At 47.2% G+C, this 21,333-nt stretch overlaps 1 protein-coding gene and 1 pseudogene across 3 annotated transcripts; one reads left to right on the top strand and one right to left on the bottom strand.

Annotated features, from left to right (window-relative positions):
- The first annotated feature begins 604 nt into the window (after positions 1 to 604).
- OSBPL7 (oxysterol binding protein like 7) lies at positions 605 to 13,712 on the top strand. Of its 3 annotated transcripts, XM_069064292.1 has the most exons (23): positions 610 to 853; positions 2,288 to 2,455; positions 2,679 to 2,804; positions 2,954 to 3,007; positions 3,495 to 3,608; positions 3,888 to 4,004; positions 4,099 to 4,216; positions 5,537 to 5,640; positions 5,989 to 6,081; positions 6,199 to 6,331; positions 6,428 to 6,522; positions 6,787 to 6,882; positions 7,270 to 7,407; positions 7,698 to 7,788; positions 8,224 to 8,471; positions 8,872 to 9,009; positions 9,849 to 9,912; positions 10,087 to 10,165; positions 11,121 to 11,265; positions 11,374 to 11,518; positions 11,841 to 11,967; positions 12,272 to 12,394; positions 12,613 to 13,712. In XM_069064292.1, exons 2-23 carry the CDS (start codon positions 2,360 to 2,362, stop codon positions 12,719 to 12,721), a joined length of 2,553 nt encoding a protein of 850 aa, XP_068920393.1. In that variant the 5' UTR covers positions 610 to 853; positions 2,288 to 2,359; the 3' UTR covers positions 12,722 to 13,712. The 3 variants fall into 3 exon arrangements, with proteins under 3 accessions (XP_068920394.1, XP_068920393.1, XP_068920395.1); XM_069064293.1 differs by lacking the exon at positions 2,288 to 2,455 and having other exon boundaries at positions 605 to 853; XM_069064294.1 differs by lacking the exon at positions 610 to 853 and having other exon boundaries at positions 2,334 to 2,463.
- Positions 13,713 to 17,814: 4,102 nt separating this feature from the next.
- The window catches only part of LOC138143206 (T-box transcription factor TBX21-like), a 15,005-nt pseudogene continuing 11,486 nt past the window's right edge, over positions 17,815 to 21,333 (bottom strand).

Below are 21,333 nucleotides of genomic sequence, written 5' to 3'. Positions count from 1 at the left end.
ATTCTACTTTTTTTTTTGAGGCAATGGGGTTAAGTGACTTGCCCAGGGTCACACAGGTAGTAAGTGTCTAATATCTGATTTGAACTTGAGTCCTCCTGACTCTGGGGCTGGTGCTCTATTTGCTTCGCCAGCTGTCCCTGTATCACCCCTTTCCCTCCCCCTCTTGTGGACAGGTTTCAATTGCATATTGGAGGCCTAGACATCCTGTTTCCTGGCTGTTGGCTCTCACCATTAGACTGTACTATTGCCCTGGGAGTGTCAGAGTGGCCCAGGGAAGCTGGCACTGCCATAGAGACCCAGATATCAGGGGCAACTATCTCTTCAACTGTCCATTTGACAGCCCCAGCTCCAAAATCTGAAGTCCATTTTCAGATCTTGAATGAAGCATTGGTTAATTAATGATGAAATAGCACTAGGCACCAGCTTAGGTAAGGTTAATGCCAGGCATCAAGTCGGCTCAAGGCAGCAGCAGTCTGAATAAGTCAGTTGCCTCCTCTGCCTTGAGGCCCCTCCTTTAGCGATTCCCCGCCTTTCCTGACATTTCTGGAACTGTTCCCAGTGGAGCCGGTGGTGTCCACTCATTGCCACCCCCACCTCACCCCTGGGACGCCTGCTCGGCCTTGAGTCCTCCCAGGAGCGGGGGGGCAGAGCTGAGCCCTGGATGCCCAGGGCCTGGCGGGAGGGAGGATAGAGGGGGGCCGAGGAGGTGGGGAGATCCGGCTCGAGTGGAGGCTACGACGTCTCCTTCCTTCCTGGTTCCTGCAGTAGCTGCCGCCGCTGCTCAGCTCAGTGAGGGAGACGGTGACTCAGAGGCAGTGCAGGCAGGCAGACCCGGCAGTCCATGGGCACTACGGTAAGGGGGTCACGTTGACATCACCTGGCATTCCTGGGAGAAAGGGGTCCAGCTCTGCCTGGAAGTGGGAGGTCTCTGCCTATCTACCTAGACGTGGGGAGGCAGGCAGGGAGGGAGGGAGGGAGCTGTCCACCTTGTTCCTTATCCCACCTTTCCCCTCCCCCTTGGCTCTGTGAGAGGTGCCCTGTCTCCCTTGACTCTGTCACCTCCATCAAGGCCAAATGCCCCCAAACCCACAGACAGAGTTTGGGGAAGTTTCAGTAGCTGGATCCAGGAGCTTTCCCCATGGCTCAGTCTTCTGCCCAACCTTGTGCCCGTAGGCAGCCCTCCCTCCAACACTCACATTCCATATTGCTATCACCTAATTGGTCTTCGTTCCTCAGGTGCCTGGTGTCTCTGTCTCTTTAAAATCACCTGAGCAACAACTGAAGCTTCAGGATAACACCTTTTCCTTCCACCCCAGCCCAACACACACACACACACACACACACACACACACACACACACACACCACCACCACCACCACCACCACCACCACCACACTCATGCATTATTGATCAAGCTGTGGTGCCAGGATGGCCAGTGTTGGTGCCAATGGCACCAGTGGGCACTGCTGCAGGACCTGGGAAGACCTTGAACTGTTCTTGCCCACCAGTTGTCCCCACTTCAAGCTCCCCACCAACTCTAGTCCTGTTTCCTTTCTATCCTTATTCATCTAGCAGATGGATAGCACCTCTATTTTTGTGCCCTGGGGACTTGGGTCCAGTAGTGTTAAGAAAGAGGAAGGGAGGAGGAAGCTATGGAGATTCCACTAGTGTGGAAGAACTTAGGGGATGGTTAATGAATAGTGGGAGGGGAACAGGTGGGCAGAGGGAGAAAAAAGCATTTGCTCTACTTCAGGCCTCAGTTTCTCCACTAGGTGTTAGGCATGGTGGGCAGGGAAGGAGGGGAAAGAGAAGGTGGGAAAGATTTTTCGCAGGTAATCATGGCAGAGGAGTCACCTGGCAGTGGAACGGGGGAAGGGAACTCCTTAGGGAAAAGTTGATAAGATGCTTGGCACATAGTAATGGTAGCTGATTGATATTTGTCTGTTTAGACTGTCTCTGTCTCTTTTCCCAATTCCTCTCCCACCCCCAGGTCTATGTCAAAGTAGAATGTTTTTCAGAGCTTGGTTGTGTGTGCCCAGAGTGTGGCTGGGCACACCCCTTGTGACTTTCTTAGAATCAGCTTGCCCACAAATTCACAACTAGCCTGGGGTCAAAGTTGGCAGGGAACTGGGAACATGGGGCAGAGGTGATAGGGAGGTTGAAAGTGATGCTGGGTTCTAGAGATGGTGGGCTGAGGGTCAGTATTCTATTTCCCTGGAGGGTTTGGAGCTGACTTGAGGTGAACGAAAAAGGTGACTTATCCAAGATGGTCTTTCTCTTACTCCAGGACAGGTTCAGGACCATTAGGTGACATTTCCCCTGCCCCCTACTCTGACCGGACACTTCCTCATCCCCCTGAATGGATAGCCAGGAGAGGGACCCTGGCTCCCCTCGTCGGGCTGCTGCTCCCTCCCTCTCAGACAACACCCAGTCTTCTAAGTACATCACCCAGCAGGTCCGAAGGTCTGCTGTTAGCAATGGGAAGGGGCAGATGGATGGACAGCACTCAACCTGGTGGTGCCAATGAGGGTTTGGGGGTAACTCTGAAGGGAGGAGGAGAGGGATCCACAGGAGAAGCAGGAACTGGGGAGCAGGCCCCGGGTCCTGGCTGGGCTAAGAGCTGGGAAGGAATGTGTCCGAGAAGTAGGTCTCCCCAGGAAGCTTTCCTTTGCTTCCAGGGTTTGGAACTATGGGAAGTAGTGGAAGAGCCTCAGGGAAGACTGGGGCCAGAAGGGACCCAAGCAGAGAGACAAGAAGGTCATTTACTCAAGAAGAGAAAGTGGCCCCTGAAGGGTTGGCACAAGGTAAGGGGAGGAGCTCCTCACTCCCCCGCAAAAGGCTTCTGTCTCTTTTTTTAAAGCAAAGAATTCACAAAGATGAACCTATGGTTATTCTCCTCCCTACCTCTTGCTCTCTCTCTCTGGATCTCTGCCCCTCCTGGATTGTTCCACAGAGATACTTTGTTCTCGAGGATGGAATCCTTCGCTATGCAAACACTAGGCAGGATGTGAGTTGGGGTCAATGTCAAAGAGTCAGGGTGTTGGGGCTGGGAATGGTATCTATGCCTCTACATTAATGGAGGGAGGTTCGGGAAGGGGGCAGGGAAAGGAGGTAACTTCATTCTCATGGAGCTGGAGGAGGGAGTGTGATAGAATTGGTCTTGGATTGATAGGTCTTGGAATTAGGAGACCAGAATTAGAATGCCTGCTTGGACACATTACCAGTATAACCTTGGGCAAGTCACAGAACTGATTTGGCCTGAATTTTCCCATCAATAAAATGGGAATAGCAATACATATATAGCTTACCTCAGGGGGTTTGTTGTGGGGAGAGCACTTTGGAAAGCTTTAATTACTCAAGAAATGTGAGTTGTGGGAAAACCAGATTTAAATATCCTTCCTTAAAGGAGGCTGGGGTCAGTGATGGGGGGGAGGGGTGGTTCTGTGGGGCCCAGGTAGGACCCTAATTCCCCCCAGCTCCCCTTGTTCCTCCAGATTGCCAAGGGGAAGCTCCATGGCTCCATTGATGTCCGATCGTCTGTCATGTCAATCAACAAGAAGGCTCAGCGAATTGATGTTGACACTGAGGATAACATTTACCACCTCAAGGTGAAATGGAACCCAGCCTGACAAGGCAGGAGCAGTGGGAGGGAAGAGGCAGGGGCTGGGGGAGAGGGCGGCTGCCATAGAAATAAAAAAGGCACGAACATTCCCCCTTCACTTGTGAATAAGCAGTACTCTGGGGAGACAAATAAACAGGGGTGCTCAGCTACTTTAAGATTGAGGCATCAAAATGGACTTGTTTATCCAGGTTCTGGACCTCGGTCACCTCACTTTGCAGACCTGGACGCCGGCTGTCTTTACATCTCCCACCCTCTTCTCCCATAGATCAAATCCCAGGAGCTGTTCCAAAGTTGGGTGGCCCAGCTCTGTGCCCACCGAATGGCACAGCGCCCAGATATGGCCAGATGCCCAAAGCTACCAGCAAGTAACACCAACCGGAAGGTAAATCCTAGAGCAAGAATGTTGTTGGGGGGGAGAGGGATGGCTGAGACTCAGACTGCACCCATCCAGTTTGATTCTTGACTCATTCTTGCAGGCATCCAGTTCCCGCCTGGCATCCACAGACAATGTGTCTGCCCTGCCTGGCCTTGGCTCTCGGGACAAGGTGTCATCTTGGCTGAAAGACAGTGAGGGACTAGACCGGTGTTCCCATGGTGAGAGGTGCCACCAGAATCAATACCCCCTTTCCTTTATAAGCTACACTCTCCTGAGTTCCTATCCCCAAAGAATGTTTGATGGGGAAGTCATAGGGCATGCTCTAGGGGAGTCCTTCTCCAGGCACCTTTTCCCTGTATGGATGGTATTAGCATGTAAGCTCCTTAAGGGATTGGACTGGCACTCTTTTTTGTATTCCCCCCAAACCTAGCGCAGTGCCTGGCACACAGGAAGCACTAACTAGATGGTTGTGGATTGATTGATTGATTGATTAAGCTGCTTAAGGTCAAGGACTATGCCTTATAGCTTTTTGTGTCCAATGCCCATACCACAGCATTAATGTTTCTTTCCCTGCCTATAGGAGGCACACAGTTAATATTTGACAATTGTGGTCATGAAAGAGGACTTACAAAGAGAGAGAGAGACAAAGTCAGGTGAACACAGGGAAGCCTAAGATTTAGTTCTGGGGAATGGAAGACAATAGAGAAGAGGGAACTGAGGAAGGCCAGTATGAATCAAGTTGGGCTTCTTGGAGGAAGCCAATAAGGATTAGGAAGGGAGGAGATGAGGGAGCAAGGTGGCACAGTAGATAGAGTGCCTGGGCTTGAAGTCAAGAAGAACTGAGCTCATATTGGGTCTAGCTGTGTGACCCTGGGCAAGTCACTTAACCTCAGGTTTCTCATCTGTAAAATGAGCATAATAATAGCCCCTACTTCCCAAGACTGTTGTGAGGATGAGATTTAATAGTTGTAAAGCACTTAGCATAGTGCCTGCCACATAGTAAGCACTATATAAATGTTGCTGATTTTTATTATTATTATTATTATTAAAATAGAGGAAGGTGGGGAAAGATATTATAGACTGGGAAAATAGTCGGTTTCAAGGAAGAAGGGGTGATATAGAGGCTAGTGATGGAGGATAAAACCTGAGTAGAAGCCCTAGGGAACAGAAGGGCAAGTTGGTAAAAGGGTGAGGGAAGGCTAAGTGGAGTGATTCATTTTGGGTGCCAAAATCCCACACCCTGAGGGGCAAGAATACTTTAGAAAGTTGATCCTAGGGGCAGCTAAGTGGTGCAGTGAATAGAGCACCAGCCCTGGAGTCAGGAGGACCTCAGTTTATATCTGGCTTCAGACACTTAACACTGTGTGACCTTGGGCAAGTCACTTAACCCGAACTGCCCTGCCTTCCCCCCTCCAAAAAAGAAGAAAAAAAAACAGTTGATCCCTAAAGCTTCATCAAGAGGCTCAAACTTAAAATCTCATGGCCAGAGAGGGAGAACATTCTTCATTAGTTCACCTCCCCTCCCTTCTCCTCCCCAGAGCTCTTTGAATGCCAGGGGAAGCTTCAGGAGCTGCATAAACTACTGCAGAGCCTGGAATCTTTGCACCGAATCCCTTCTGCTCCCGTCATCTCCACACATCAGGTGAAGCAAAGGGAGGGGAGGGCACCACTTCTGGGGATGCTGCTACTTCCCACTCCCCCCCTTCGCCCCTGTCCCTGGGCCCTGAATAGTCACTAGGTTCCTACTTTAGGCACATTTCCCTCACTTTTTCTTCCTGCTCTTCCTTAGTTCTGTCTGTCAGTCTGTTTCCTTCTTTGGAAGCATCAGTTGGTCTGTCTGCCCATTTGCTCATCTGCTATGTTCTTTCCCATATGTGTATTTCTCTGCTCCTCTCCCTGGGGTTTGTATGTTGCTGTTCTTTTACCACCCCACTCCCCAGGTCCAGCTCCCTTCCCAACTGACTTCCCACCCCTCCACACACCCCGCCAGGCCTCAGTGACCACTGAGAGACCCAAGAAGGGGAAGAGAACCAGCCGAATGTGGTGCACTCAGAGCTATGCCAAGGATGATACCATTGGAAGGGTAAGTCTGGGGTGTGGATGGGGGGCCCTTGGGAAGTGGAGGGGATCTGAGCAAGGGAAAAATCTGAAGGATTGTTTTTTTTTTCCATTTAATCCTCCTCTTCCTCCCTGATCCCAGGTGGGCCGACTCCATGGCTCAGTTCCTAACCTGTCTCGATACCTGGAATCCCGGGAGCCCTCTACTCCTCGAGGGCTGCCCCCCACGGACTATGCCCACCTGCAGCGAAATTTCTGGGTCCTGGCACAGAAGGGTAAGTGTGCAAGGTTCCTGGGGAGAAAGAAGAGGAAGAAAAAGAAGAGGGCTTCAGGAAGGAGAGGGGACCCTGACTCTCACCGTCCCTCTGCAGTGCATGGCTCTCTCAGCAGCATCCTGGCTGCCCTCACTGCTGAATGGGATCGACTTCGGGCCAGTAACCAGGGTTCAGAGATGCAGAGACTAGGGGTGAGGCGGGGAACTGTGTTCCTGAACACAGGGAGTTGGGAGGTGCTGAAGGGGGTGAAGGGAGAGGGATGGAAGGAGAGGGACTGTTGACGTTGGGTGACCAAAAGGTTAGAATTCAGAGAGCTGGGAAGCTGAGATAAGCTAGCAGGGATGGGTTACTAGAATACCAGTTGTGTGTGTGTGTGTGTGTGTGTGGTTTTAATACAGGTAACCATAGATGGCTGCACCTTTAGCCTTGAGGTTCCCCCATACCTCTCCCTACAGGTCTCTGAGGTTCCAGTTGGCCAGAGACGCTCCCACACCTTGTCCATCTCCTCTGACACCACAGCTGACTCCTTTAGCTCCCTGAACCCTGAAGAGGTGAGAGGAGTCAGGGTGAGATCCCTGGAAATCCTTTTCCCCAACTTCTTTCTGCCCTATCCTTACCTTTCATGTCCCAAGGGAAACTAAAATCCAGGACATGTGAAATCCAGCAATCCCACCTCCTAGTCCCTCTCCCCATTCCTTCCCCATCCCCCCCACTTGTCTTCTATTTGGAAGATCCCACTTAGAGTATATTATAGAAGGAGAAGGGGGGGGAGGAAAGGGGTACTGGGAAGAGACTTCCTATCTTTTTTCTAAAGGGAAGTGTTAGGGGACTTAAAACCAGTCTGTTCCATCCTTTCTCCTCCTTCTCTTCACCTGGGACTTTCAAGAAATTGAGCATACCACATACCCAGTCCTAACACTCATCTCTGACTTCTGTAGCAGGAGGCTCTGTACATGAAAGGTCGAGAGCTAACCCCCCAGCTTTCCCAGCCCAGTGTCCTGTCCCTGGCCGACTCCCATACAGAGTTTTTTGATGCCTGTGAGGTTTTTCTCTCTGCCAGCTCTTCAGAGAATGAGGTGAGAGGGAGGGAGGCCCTAGGGTGGTGGGGAATGGGACCCCACAGTACTAGAGTGGGTTTTAGGGATTTTGAACCTATGGATTCCTCAAGCCCTCCTACCTACCTCTTTCTCCCACTAGTCAGCTGGGCACCCTTGCCTCTTCAACCAAGCCACTGATCAGAGTCGGAGGCTCAGGGAAGTCTTTCCCCTTTCCCACCCCAAAGGCAAACCTTCCAGTTCCCCTTCCACCGAAGGCTTGAGTATAGACTTCAGAGCCCCCAGAGAAGTACCACCTTCTTCTCACCTAGGGCTCAGAGGAAGAGTCCTGCACCAGTGAAGTCACCACTAGTCTGTCCGAGGAGGTGCTGGACATCGGGAGCTCTGACCACTGCCAGAAAGGTGCCAGCCCCGGGGTATGGGACAGAGGAAGTTGGAGGGACAATGGGGAAGACATTTAGTCCCAGGGACTAAAGGAGGTTGGCTATTTTGGGAAAGATGATGGGTCTTTTCAATCTCTGTTTATCCTCTTGTTCTTTTTGCCTCCTGTATCTAGGAGCTCTGAGGACTCAAAGTCAGAGGGGACTCGGGGCGGGGGCAGGGGTGGAAGGGTGAGGAGGGTATGGTCTACGGCCCACAACCAAGGTAATCCCCTAGAGTCTGGGCAGATTTTCCCGAGGATTGAACTGCTCCAGGGAGGGAATGCCGAGGATGGATGATACCCATAGTGGGTGCAGCCCTCCCCGTCTCAGAGCGCCGACCTCAACGTTGCACGTGTTGGTCCTAGGCTTGCAGCATGGCGCTGACGCGACTGGGGGTGGGGCGGGGGGAATTCAGGCAGCTGTGTTCCAGGGGGAGCGGTGCTCCCCGCTCGGCGACGCTGCTTGCCTGCAGCCAGTGGCCCGGGGACCGATGTGAGCCTGTGGAATATTTTGCGTAACAACATTGGCAAAGATCTATCCAAGGTATCCATGCCCGTGCAGCTCAACGAACCCCTCAACACGCTTCAGCGGCTCTGTGAGGAGCTCGAGTATAGCAACCTGCTGGACCAGGCGAGCCGTACGCCAGACCCCTGCGAACGCATGGTACGAGTCTCGCCTCCCCCTTCTCTCCCTGGCGCGCTGGGGACCCGCTTCCGCGCCCGCCCGCAGTTTCCTCCCCCACCAAGAATCCTAGAACGTCTGAATGACCGCGCCGCGTCCAACCCCCTCCTTTTCCAGAGGAGCCTGAGCCTCAGAGCCTGCATCAACCATTTGCTCCAAGTCTCACACTTGCTCAGGGCTACCCCAGGACCAGAGACTAGGGCTGTCTGTGTGCACTCTCCCAAGATGCCTTCGTCCCACTTAGGACCTGCCCAGCCCTTCTTGGGGATCCTAGTCTGGGGGGGGGGAGGTTGGCTGGTAGTGGGAAGGGATTCCCTTGCTCTGCCCCCACCCTCGCCCGCAGTTTGACTAACGGGTTTTTCAAGTCTTCCACCTTTCCCAGTTATACATTGCAGCCTTCGCTGTCTCTGCTTATTCCTCTACCTATCATCGGGCCGGATGCAAACCTTTCAACCCTGTTCTGGGGGAAACCTATGAATGTGAGCGGCCAGACCGAGGCTTCCGATTCATTAGTGAGCAGGTGTGTGGGCTGGGCATGGGATAGGGGCGTGGGCCAGAGCTGGAGACTTTAGAGCGACCCAGGAAACTTATATACATACATACGTAGGTATCCAACATGCATACATACACATATATATATATAAGCACATAGTACACATACACGTACGGGAGTACACTCATCCATTCATTCATACAGCTGTATAGAGTTTCTCAAAAATCTTAAAACTGTATTAAGACTTTTGGGATACTATGTGCATATATTTATAATTTCACTGGTGTGGGAAACTCACCTTGAGGAAAACTCTCTCTACCAATGTATTGGTGTAGACATATAGAAATAATTTTATTTTATTTTTTGTGGGGAGGAACCAGACCTGTGATTTCATTAGGAAATGGGGGCATTCCCTTTCCTCAATATACATTGGTGGGTGTGTGTGTGTGTGTTGTGTACGTGTGTAAATAGACATAATTAAGGGTGTGTGAATAGACCTGAGATTTCATTGGTGTTAGGAAATTTACTCCATCAATGCAGATTGAGAACTCATCTGTACCTTGTAATCCTAGAGAGTTTTCTTCAGGCACTAAGAACTTGATGCCTAGCTCTGGTTGCACAGCTAGTTATTATATACACAGATCTTGACCCCAGGTGATCTTGAATACAAGGCTAGTCTTCTGTCCATTATGCCAAGTTGTTTCTCAGATAAATCTAAATCTATATTCTTGTATTTCATATTATAAAATGAGGGAAGTCAAATATGGAAAGAAGCAGAGATCAGGTGATGTGAGTGGGTGAGGAAAAGGGGTGCTAGAAGAGCCTTCAGGGCAACCCAGAAATAATCTCACTGTCTTCTGCTCTAGGTTTCCCACCATCCACCTATATCTGCTTGTCATGCAGAGTCAGATAACTTCATCTTCTGGCAAGGTGAGAGTAGGTGGGCATGTGGATGGGCAGGAAAGGCAAGGGACAGGAGAGCTGGGGTGGGATAAGAACCCTAGGAACGAAATGAATGAAACCTGTATGGCAGAGTTGAAACTTGTCCAGAAGGAATTTCTCTTCAACTTTCCTTCTGCCTTTCTGCCATGTCCCCTAATCTAGATATGAAGTGGAAAAACAAGTTTTGGGGAAAATCCCTGGAGATTGTGCCTGTGGGGACTGTGAATGTCAGACTTCCCCGGTGAGTGATCCCTGCCCACGGTCTGTCAACCAGGTTTAGACCAACTGAGTTTTTGCAGGCTGGATTTCCTGGGAACATGGAGAAGAGGGGCAGGGCACAGAGAGGGGTGGAAAATGAGGGAACAGTGGAAATCCAGATGAGGATGCTCACTTGCTCTGAGAAACAGAGTTCAGTGCAATGGCAAGAGTTCTAGACCCAGTTATCCGAAGTTCTGGGTTTCAAGTACCCAACTTACTAGCTCATTCCCTTTGGACCATTTTCTTTTTTAAATTGTTTTTATTTTTTCAATTTATTTATTTATTTTTAGTTTTCAACATTCATTTCCCCAAAATTTTGAGTTTACAAATTTTTCTCCCTGTCTCTCCCCTATACCCCATCCCCAAATAGTGAGCCTACTGAATACCCCTTCCCCCAATCTGTTCTCTTTTGGACCAGTTTCTTAAGGTCTCTGGCTTCCATTTTCCTCATCTATAAAATGGCTTCATGCTATTTGCAATACCTACTTCCTAGGGATGTTGTAAGGAAAGCACTTTGTAGAAAATAGCTGAATAAACTATTTTGGTAAAGGCTATGAAACCCCTGCACTGGCATCCTTAGTGGGCTCTCCAAAGATGAGCCAGTAGAACATAGACTCTGGAAAGGTTTCAAGTTATTTATTGTCCAAGGATCAATCTAGTAAAGTTCGGAGGTTCTCATCAGTCGATTGGCCATAGGACTATGAATTTTGCAGCTATAGCAGCTGTTGAAGACTATTCACTAAGCCATAGGAGGGCTATATTCCAGGTCAGTGGATGGGAGATTGACAGGACAACCTGCACTGATGAAGCCTGGACATATGGAAGTTTCTGTGTCAGTAGTTTTGGCTATCCTTTGCAGCTAGGCTAGGAGGCTGACTGTTCACTATGACCTTATCCATCGATCCATCCCAGCTGTCTACACACTCTATTTCCTCCAGGTTTGGAGACCACTTTGAGTGGAACAAGGTCACATCCTGTATCCACAACATCCTAAGTGGCCAGCGCTGGATTGAACATTATGGGGAGGTTCTTATCCGAAACACTCAGGACAGCTCCTGCCACTGCAAGATTACTTTCTTTAAGGTAGGAAGCCTTTGGCTGCCCTGCTCCTGCTTCTGTAAGTTCATGTTGGAACAGTGGAATCTACCCACTGGGCTGATTGCCTCCTTTTTCCCTTTCCTAAAATCACAGGCAAAGTATTGGAGTTCCAGTGTCCATGAGGTACAAGGGGCTGTATTTAGCAGAAGTGGGCGTGTTATCCACCGGCTCTTTGGCAAGTGGCATGAGGGGTTGTACCGAGGGCCTCCACCTGGTGGCCAATGCATCTGGAAACCGAGTAAGAGGGGAGTGGGGCAGAGGAGAGATTCGGGAGGGCAGGGCTCTCATCCCTCCAATTTTTTATGCCTGCTGAGTCAGAGCCACTTGGTTCAGAATAAGGAGGAAGTCCACCTATTCTCTTGGGATGGATTTTTTCTCCACAGTTTTTTCCAGCTATGGCATTGTTCAATGATACCCACCCTCAAAGGGCTAGAAGGGTATTATGGGTATAGGGAAAAGAGGCTCAGAAGGACTAGTGGGGAGAGATGTTGGCTGAGGTCTTTGCTCTATCTGCCATCCTTTCTCCAGCTCTAATCAACTTAACCCCTTCTCACTCCCAGACTTGATGCCTCAGGACCATGAGCGGAACTTTGGCTTTACACAGTTTGCCCTGGAGCTGAATGAGTTGACAGCTGAGCTGAAGCGCTCTCTGCCCTCCACTGATACTCGGCTCCGGCCAGACCAGAGGTCAGGCATCTCATGACTGTCTGCTTTCCCTGCTATAGGGCATCTGGCTGACCAAAGTCTCTGCTTCAGTTTGGGGCCCCTGCTACTCTCTTCAGTGATACAGAAGGCAAATGAGACAGGATCTCTCATGCACTTCTCCTTAGAGAAGTACACTCATATGAGAGGATCCCTCATAATACTTCTCTCCCAGAGAAGAGAGCTTTCCCTTGGGTAGTGAAACTGCCAGGATCTCTGAGTAGGTGGGAGGAAGGTCACTTTAGTCTTGGGTTGGAGAGATGTTACTGATGGAACTTTTGTCGCTCAGGTATCTAGAGGAGGGGAATATTCAGGCTGCCGAATCCCAAAAACGGAGGATCGAACAGCTTCAACGGGACCGCCGCAAAGTGATGGAGGAGAATAACATCACCCACCAGGCTCGATTCTTCAGGTGCCCAAAGAAGCCCCCATTTCCCTGGGTCTCCTGTTGCTTTGCCCCTCCCTTCAATTCTGTTCCAAATCCTTTGGGCCACCTAGATCAGACAGCAATGACAGCTGGACTGGTAAAGAGCTTTCCAAAGCATCTGAATGGGGAGGGAAGATGTGGGAAGCAGAACCTCGAGGCTGCCCCACTGATTGTCTCCCATGTTTCCCCTCTCCTTCCTGCAGGAGACAGACAGATGGCAATGGAAAGGAGTGGTGGGTCACCAATAACACCTACTGGAGACTGAGGGCTGATCCTGGCTATGGGAACCTGGATGGGGCTGTGCTTTGGTAACCTTGGCCCCTGGAGGGGAATGCAGAGACCTTTAGTGCTCATCAAGGGCAATGTGCTATTTCTCTCTCCTATTGCCTTGCAACACCATGGGTGCATGGAATGGGGCAGAACATTCATCTCCTTTCCATGGAGACAAATGGGCTAGCCTGTCGCTCATTTCCTCTGCAGGCCAGAGGAACTGGATCCTATCATGTGGGGGTTTTTTTTGAGGGGTCGTCACAAGCCTGTGGTGTTTCCCCTACCCCAGTCTTGTTGCACCAGCAACAGGCATGTAAGATGTGTCTTTGTCTTCTCACATACCATTTTGCTTTCTTTCACTGGCTTATGGGAGGGAGACTTCAAACTTTCCACCTGCTGTTGTTTCATTCAGTGCCTTGGACATGAAGGACTCTGTGACTGTGACATTCTCCCTGTGACCCTCTCCACCTCCTCCCCTCCAATAAATCCTTCCAGATTTGGCTGAGATGGGGACAGTCCTTGGTTTCAGCATCTGCACTGATGCCCTTCCCTTTGTTGCCAGTGTCCCTCCACCATTTCCACTTCCCACACCTTTGTCCTCAACCATTTCACTGGCTGTTCCCCCCAAATCTACAGCACTGATTTGCTTCTGCTGTCCCTGGACTCCACCCCAGACACTTTTGTGTTGGCTATGGGTTCTTTGGGAAGTAATGTTAATGCAAGGAATTGTAGGATAAAAAAAGCTTGGCAGCACCTGAGAGTCAGAGGTAGGGCTAGGGCAGGTGTGTGTGTGTGTGTGTGTGTGTGTGTGTCTGTGTGTCTGTGTGTCTGTGTGTGTCTGTGTGTGCTCTCATTCGTGTGTGAGCACATGGTTGGGAAGGAGATAAGAGAAGCTGCTTGCAGGCAAGCAGGTTCCTCAGAAATGGCTCCTGGGATCCTAGGCCCCTCCTTTGTGGTAACTATTTCTTTTCAGGCCCTCTCTATTTTAAAGTGAATTCCCATGACTCTGAGCTCCAATAAAGGCAGTCCCAGATTTCTGTTGTCTTTTTTCCATCCCAATCCAGTTCCATAATTAAAGTCCACGGACTTTGAACTTAGAGTCCAATCTCATATCCATTCTTGGTTTCTGGATACTGCACTTTATACACAGAAACTCTCAATAAGGGAGATCTTTATCCCTGCTTGAGAAGTGGTGGGACACACAGAATGGTTCACTGTTAATCACTGGCATTGGAAACCTGGGCAAGTCACTCCTCCCTCTCTAGGGCTGACAATGTGGCAAAGGGAGAAAAAATCTCCGAATTTGGACTTCGTTTTAAATCTTGTCTGCTGCTTTCCCTGCAGTTTGATCTTGGGCAAATCATTTCTATTCTCTGGACTCATTTCTGTATCTATTCTGTGAGGACTAGGTGGTTTTTTAAAGATAGTTTCCAGCTCAATCTGTGAGATTTGCATGTGAGAATCTTGCCTCATTTATTGTATAACCCTAGGGAAATCACTTAACCATTCCAAAGCTTGGTTTCTGGATATGTAAGATGGAGAAAATAATATCTGCTGCAGAATTTGCCTTCAAAGGTTGTTGTAAAAGGAAGGAAATGAGCTTTTATTAAGTACCTACTATGTGCCAAGTGCTGTGCTAAGAACTTTACAATTATTATTTCATTTAATCATAACCACAACCTTGGGAGGCAGATGCATTATTTCCTCCATCTTACAGTTGAGAAACTGCAGGCAGACAGAGGTTAAGTGACTTGTTCAGGGTCACATAACTAGTAAGTGTCTGAGGTCAGATTTGAACTGGGGTCTTCCCAACTCCAGGCACAGGGCTTATTCACTATGCCACCTAGCTTTGCCTATCTCAGAGCTCGACATAAACATCGGTTATCATTATAAGACTGTGAATCTCTAAAGATACTCTCCAGTTTTAGAAGCCATGAGCTGATAAGGTTTACAACCATAGTTTACCACCTCCTGGACCTCAGGGCTGTGGGCAGGATGGGAGAAAAGGATAATCCTTAGGGACAAGCTTTCCTTCTAAAACTCATACTGCTTCCCAGGCAGAAGTCACAACTCTGATTTATACTAGCCTAGGCTCTCAGTTATTTAAGCAATAGTGCTAAAAATGGGAAGCAGGAAAGGGAGGACATAGTTGGGCTAGTTTAGTTTTCTGTCAGAAGTGAGACCACTTGGAAGGTTGAACCAAGAACCATAGAGAAAGAGAGTCTCAGGACTGGAAAATCAGAGCCCTGATCTCCACTCTTATTACACATCCCAAGAGGAGTTACACCTTCTCTTTGGGCTTGGCTTCTCCCTAGGAGAGCTCAAACTGTATGGTCAGTTCCCTGTATCCAACTCACCCTTAGTTCTCTTCATACTGAGACAGGGAGCTTTTTCCAGTTTATTAAAAGAAATAACAAACCAAAGAGATTGACATCTGTAATGGAAATGCAATTTAAATTTGCATTTCCATTACAACATCTTATATCCTGAACAATAAATGGCTTCTTAAAAAAACATACTTTTCCCCTCATTTAAAAAATACTATTTTGTATTTTCCAATTGCATCTAAAGACAATTCCCAACATTTAGTTTTTGAAAGATTTTGAGTTCTAAATTTTTCTCTTTCCCTTCTTCCCCTCCTTCCTCTCCAAGACAGCAAACAATTTGATATAGATTATATATATTCAATCATGTAAAACATATTTCCACATTAGTCATGTTGTGGAAGAAGAAATAGAACAAAGGAAAAAACCAAAAAGGTGAAAATTGTATGCTTCAATCTGTATTCAGACTTCAGTTCTTTCTCTGAGTTTTGGAATTGTCTCAAACCATTGTGTGGAGAAGAGCTAAACTAATCATGGTTGATCATTGCAAAATAACAAATATTTTTCTAAATCTAGAGGTGAGACAACCCTCTCCTCTATCCTTATCCGCCTCCCCCACCCCATTTCAACTATTCCAGGATGCTCATTGTTCTAGGCACCCAGATGCTACTAAAGGACACCTAGAATGTTTCCCTAAACTTGACTAGTCAAAAAATTAACTAGGTGACCTAAGAAATGGGTGAGAATTTCCTCCCTCCTCTTCCAACTCCCCTAAACACCCACAAACAGATATCCAAAATAAGCAAAGTTCAGCCTTGGAGGTAGCACCAGGGAAAGATGGCTGTGATCAGGGAGGAGTAAGACGGGGACAGACACCATTCCTTCTTTTGACTTCTGGGGGACAAGACATGAAGATCAAGAGAAGTGACTACTTACTTGCATCAGGAATCCTTAACCAGGATTTCAAGGGCTCCATAAGCTTGGATTTTTAGTATTGAAGGGACCCAACATGGGAAGTGAGGTAGAAGCAGGTGTCTCTGACTTCTATGAGGTTAAACTATATGATCATTTTAGAGATGGGATAAGAGGAATATATGGACAGGCCCAGGAAGAGAAAGGTCTGAGATATGGAGTAAGGAAAAATACAGGAAGGGTGGAGTAGGTTGGGAAAGATGGTAGGAAGTTGGGGAGAAGGAGTGGGAAAAGAGGACAAGGAAGGAGAAAATGGAATGAAAGACCATATACCTGAAGGAAAGGGATTATTTAGGTTTATTGGGAATCCAAGAGAAGGCAGCTCAACCTCAGAACCAAGAGAAAAACATTACGATGGCTGATCAAAGTGAATTCCTATGTGTCCTGGTGTTCCCTGGTTTTCCACACTGAATACACTGCATCCCTGCCTGAATTATCAGGAGACAAACATCTCTTCTTAGATTCTCTTCACTCAGGCTTGGGTCATCAGAATCTGACTTGGAGGTATAGGTGCAAAGTCCTCCTTGAGACCTTTTCTCTTCTTGGGTTCTAGTGACAAGGTCCATGAGCTTTCGGGGTACAGATTGGAGACAATTCATACTGTTGCCCTTGGAGTTCCATGAGAGTGAAGTGGGCCACTTCCATAGTGGGACCACAGCACCCTGTCTGGGGTCATTAGATATGGCAGGTGGAGAAGTGGAGGGCAAAAGTTCAGGGTTCATGCTAGCCAGGGCAAAGGGCAGGATGGTGCTGCTGCTGTAAGTAGAGACATAGGTATTGGCTGGGGGACCTGGATATAATACCAAAGAGTCTGGAACATATTATTCTTGACTTGGCCTTTTTTGGCCCTAGGGGATAGCTATAGTCATCAGAAACTAGTCCAGGGGAGGTGTTGGCACTGGATTCTACAGCAGGAGGATACCTTGAGGAGAAAGGAGAGGGAAAAAAAGATATAATTAAAGGTAATATGATTCCCCAGGATTCCAGTCCCTTCTTACCAGCTTCAGAGTTACAGGGGTCTTTTTTAACCAACCACTTCCCCTTGTCTCCGTTCATAGCCTCAACACCTGGAGTCCTGGAGAAGGAAGAGGAAAGTACTGGGTAAAGCTGAGTGGTATCACCCAGAACACTTGGTGCCTAGTAGACGAAGAAAGGGGTGCACAAAACATCAGCCAAGTCCCACAAGTACTTACTTATTCAAGCTTTCCTAGGGAGTTTTCTCTAAAGGCCATAGTAAAGGGATTGTAGTTAACTTTTAGACTTATGACCTATAGGGAAAAGAAAGAGAAATCCTTGAGTGCATGGAAATCTTGTTTCCCTCTGGGAAGGCCGAAGACCTAACTCTGGTCTTTACTCTGGCCTTTGGCTTTCTGGGTGACCTTGATTTAGCCACCTCAGTTTCTTTATCTGTAAAATGGGGGAGGGAGCATATTTTAAACAGTTCAAATCATCTTGTCTTTGCCCCTGACCTCCATAGCTTTTCTCTGTGGCTACCTATACCAAGTGTTCATAAGCTTTCAGTGGCTTTCAACAAATCTGTAGACTAGGATAGGTACAAAATTCCAACTTGATTTTCACTAACCTCTAGCTGAAATTGAGTCTTTCCTTTGATTATGAATTTTTTAAAGTGTTTTTCTGGACTCCATAGAACTCCATAGGTTTCATAGGACTTCATAGGTTGCAAGGACTCTATAGATTTCAGTAGCTTTCCTAAGATGTTTATGACACAAACAAGTAAGTTTCCCTTGCTTAGATCATATTTTCCCTGGTCGATGCTCCTCAATATTTTGTAATTTTTTTCCTATTAGAATGTAAGCTTCTTGAGGGGCAGGAACTGGCTCACTTTTTTCTTTGTATTCCCAGCACCTAGCACAAAAAGTGCACGTTAGAAATGATTGTTTACTGATTCCCTCTCTCCATTCCCCATCCCCCACCCAAGTCCAATCTGGATGTTCCAATAGGATTCCTCTCACCTCAGCATTTCCATATGCAGTCATGGCTAGAAACTGTTTCTGGGAAGGTGAAGATGTGGATGAAGAAGGAGGGAGTCCATGTGTTATGTTTTCCGTTCCTCATTTTTTCAAGGTGAAGCCTCCACTGGTATTTGTGGGGAGACTGCAGTGAGATCACCTATAATGGAAGTCAGAAACTATGAGGGGAGATGGGCATCATTTCTCCCCTCACCTACCTGGCCTCTGCTAGTAGTGGCTTGAAAAGTAGAGAAGGCTATAGTGTCATCTGCGATCTTCTTCCCTTAGGCTCCATAGAAAAGAAGACAACCCTTCTGTAGAACAGGAAAGATGCTCCCCATTCCTGGAAGTGTGAGCAATGGAAATGTCATGCTTACTTGGTCACCTGCTCTAAGATCTCATTCCCTGCTCTACTGACACAGGAAAGTTTTTAAGTTTAACTTCAAACTTTTTTCCTCTTGTTTTTGCTGATGGATTTAGAAAGGTTTGAGGGGTGGGCATAATGGGTTTCTTACCTGGATCTCATTCATGGAAGTTCTCTTATTGTTAGTCAGCTTGAGGTTTTTAAAAATGATATCTCTTTCCCCATCCAGTGGGCCCCTGTGTTGAGTGAATCTGGGTGGATATACAATTGGTTCCCTGTAGAAAGAGTATCTCTGTTGGGACTAAATGTCCCTTAAGGAGAGAAATCTGGAGATTCCTGACGCTGGAGAGGTCCACCAAACAACCTTGGGGCAGGCCTGTCTCTTGGCTCCCCCCCACCTCTCTGCTCAGCATATTATTTTCTTCCTTTTGATATTGAACCCATTTACCCTTCTGATAATGCCAGTGATGTTGATCATTTGGTACTACTTTCACAAACACACAGTAATGAGGAATAGGGCCTATCCCCTGGATTTTGTAAGCCAGGAATGGAATGTCAGGCAGTGGGGTAGGAGGAGGAGGAGACACTTTGTTTTTCAGACCACATCCGTCTAGGCTTCCAGTGCAGTTATGTCCTGGGAGTGCTTTGCTGTAGGTAAAGACTATTTCAAGTCACGCTTTGAATCTCCAGCATTTAGCACAGGGGTACAACAAACTTAACACATGCCTGTTAATTGATTGATTAATCTCTTGAGATGGGTATTGATTTTCTATATTGAAATGAGTTATTTTTCTCATCATTCAACAAAACAATTATTAAACATTTATTTTCTCCACTCCACTCATAAACAGGCTGAGGCAGAGACACTACTGCCAGACTTAACACACTTTTTACTAACCATCTTTTCCCAAGCAACAGGATCTTGGTTTAAGGATCTTATTGTCTGGATGAAGTAGATATAGAGTCCTGGGTCAGAGAATCTGAACTCTGACCTATGAAGGACTGATCCAGGTATCCCTCCTAGGAGACATAGAAGCCAGGGTGAGCTAGAAAAGAGAACAGATGGGAATCCAAAATGGAGATGGGGAAGGAACAAATGTCCAAAGAAGCTTAGTAGAGCTCAAACATTAAAGTCCTAGGGAATTCACCTCTTCAGGGATTCTACCTGGGAAGATCAGTGGGAGGGAGGAGGGTGGGTAGAGGAAGCAAGTGCAAGACTCTTTCAGCTTTGTCAAAAATTCCAACTTTATCATAAACTTCCTGCTGAGAGGTGGACCAGTTTTTAGCCTCTCAGGCTTCAATTCCCATATGAACCTCACTTTCAAAAAGGAAAAGCTAGTCAGTATTTCTCCCTCTCCAGCAGAAACATTAACAAATAATGACCTGATAGGGTTGGAGAAAGTTGAGAGTAGGCTAGACAGTAAGAGAGGTCTGTTTTCCTCTGGTTGCCCACCACCAGTTGGGACCTACAAAAAGTTCCTATTTGTTGCTTTGAGTGTTCCTGAATATTTGCTTGTCAAGGAGTGGCAGTAGGGTTGGGAGATGGTTTTTTGTATTGCAGACCCTGCTTCTCCAGGTAAGGAAGAAACTCCATTACACAATTTCCACCTCCTTCTAGTTGCCCCTGAGACCATCTATCATGCTTTGGGGTTGAGGCTTCGAAGCCAGGACAAAACCCCATTTTGTCCATTTTCCTGGATCTGCGGCATTTTTTCTGGCTCTGCCACTAACTACTTGTTAAACTGCTTGTCTGACACTGAGCAAATCATTTAACTTCTCTAGGCCAAGTTTTCCTCATGTTTCAGATTGAGGTGGCCAGCTGGTCTTTGAAAGGCCTCTTATAATTCTATATCAATCATCCCCACCAAAATTCAGAAGCTTTGGGGACCTTCAGGAGCCATTCTGGAGAGTAATCTGGAGCTATGCTGAAAGGGTAACTAAATTGTGCATATCCTTGGACCCAGCAACTACTAGGACTGTATCCCGAAGAAATCATAAAAAAGGGAAAAGGACCTACATGTACAAAAATATTTATAACAGTCCTATTTGTGGTGGTAAAACATTTGAAATTGAGGTGATGCCCTTCAACTGGGAATGGCTGAACAAACTGTGGTATATGAATGTAATGAAATATTATTGTGCAATAAGAAATGATGAACAGGTAGATTTCAGAAAAACCTGGAAAGATTTGTATGAATTGATGCAAAGTGAAATGAGCAGAACCATAAAAACATTGTATGCAGTATCAGCAACATTGTGTGATGATCAACTATGAACCATTTAGCTCTTCTCAGCAGCACAATGTTCTGTGATGAGTACAAAGGACTCATGAAGGAAAATGCTATCCACATCCAAATAAAGAACTGAGAGACTCTGAATGCAGATCAAAGCATATTTTTCACTTACTTTATTCTTTTTTGTGTTTTTTTTTCCCCTTATGATCTGTTTCTTCTTTCACAACTGTGGCTAATATGGAAATATGCTTTACATGATAGCACACACATAACCTATATCAAATTGCTTACCGTTTTAGGAAGGGGGGAGGAAAAATTTGGATATAAAAATCTTGTACCACTGAATACTAAAAATTGTCTTGACATGTAATTGGGAAAAAATAAAATACTATTAAAAACATTCAGACATGGGAACGTTTTCTCCTTTCCTCCATCTCCTCTACCATACTTGGACAAACAATAGTGGATTTTCTCAGTTATTGTTCAATGCCAGTAGTAGTTCAGGGTACTGAAAGGGGGCCACAAATGAGTCCTGGCTGATAGGGGATTTAATGGGGGTGCATAGCCTTTGTGTGTTTGTGTTTGGGTGGGGGTTGTAGAAGTGGATTACTGTGACTACAAGATTGTATGGCTCATCTAAAGTTGAGAGAGAGAGACAGGAGAAGGAGGAGAAGAAAGAAAAAGAAGAAGAAGAAGAAGAAGAAGAAGAAGAAGAAGAAGAAGAAGAAGAAGAAGAAGAAGAAGAAGAAGAAGAAGAAGAAGAAGAAGAAGAAGGAGGAGGAGGAGGAGG

This window comes from Petaurus breviceps, unplaced genomic scaffold (assembly GCF_028583685.1).
Source record: "Petaurus breviceps papuanus isolate PSGF00001 unplaced genomic scaffold, PetGlider_PUasm1.0 90630, whole genome shotgun sequence".
Taxonomy (NCBI): domain Eukaryota; kingdom Metazoa; phylum Chordata; class Mammalia; order Diprotodontia; family Petauridae; genus Petaurus; species Petaurus breviceps.
This window is presented reverse-complemented; position numbering and strand designations above follow the sequence as displayed.

Excerpts from the sequence above, each read along its gene's own strand:
- OSBPL7 (XM_069064292.1), top strand. The coding sequence starts at position 2,360 with ATGGATAGCCAGGAGAGGGACCCTGGCTCCCCTCGTCGGGCTGCTGCT. Across the intron at positions 4,005-4,098 it reads CAAGTAACACCAACCGGAAG|GCATCCAGTTCCCGCCTGGC; the intron begins GTAAATCCTAGA and ends TCATTCTTGCAG. Across the intron at positions 7,408-7,697 it reads CCAGCTCTTCAGAGAATGAG|GGCTCAGAGGAAGAGTCCTG; the intron begins GTGAGAGGGAGG and ends CTTCTCACCTAG.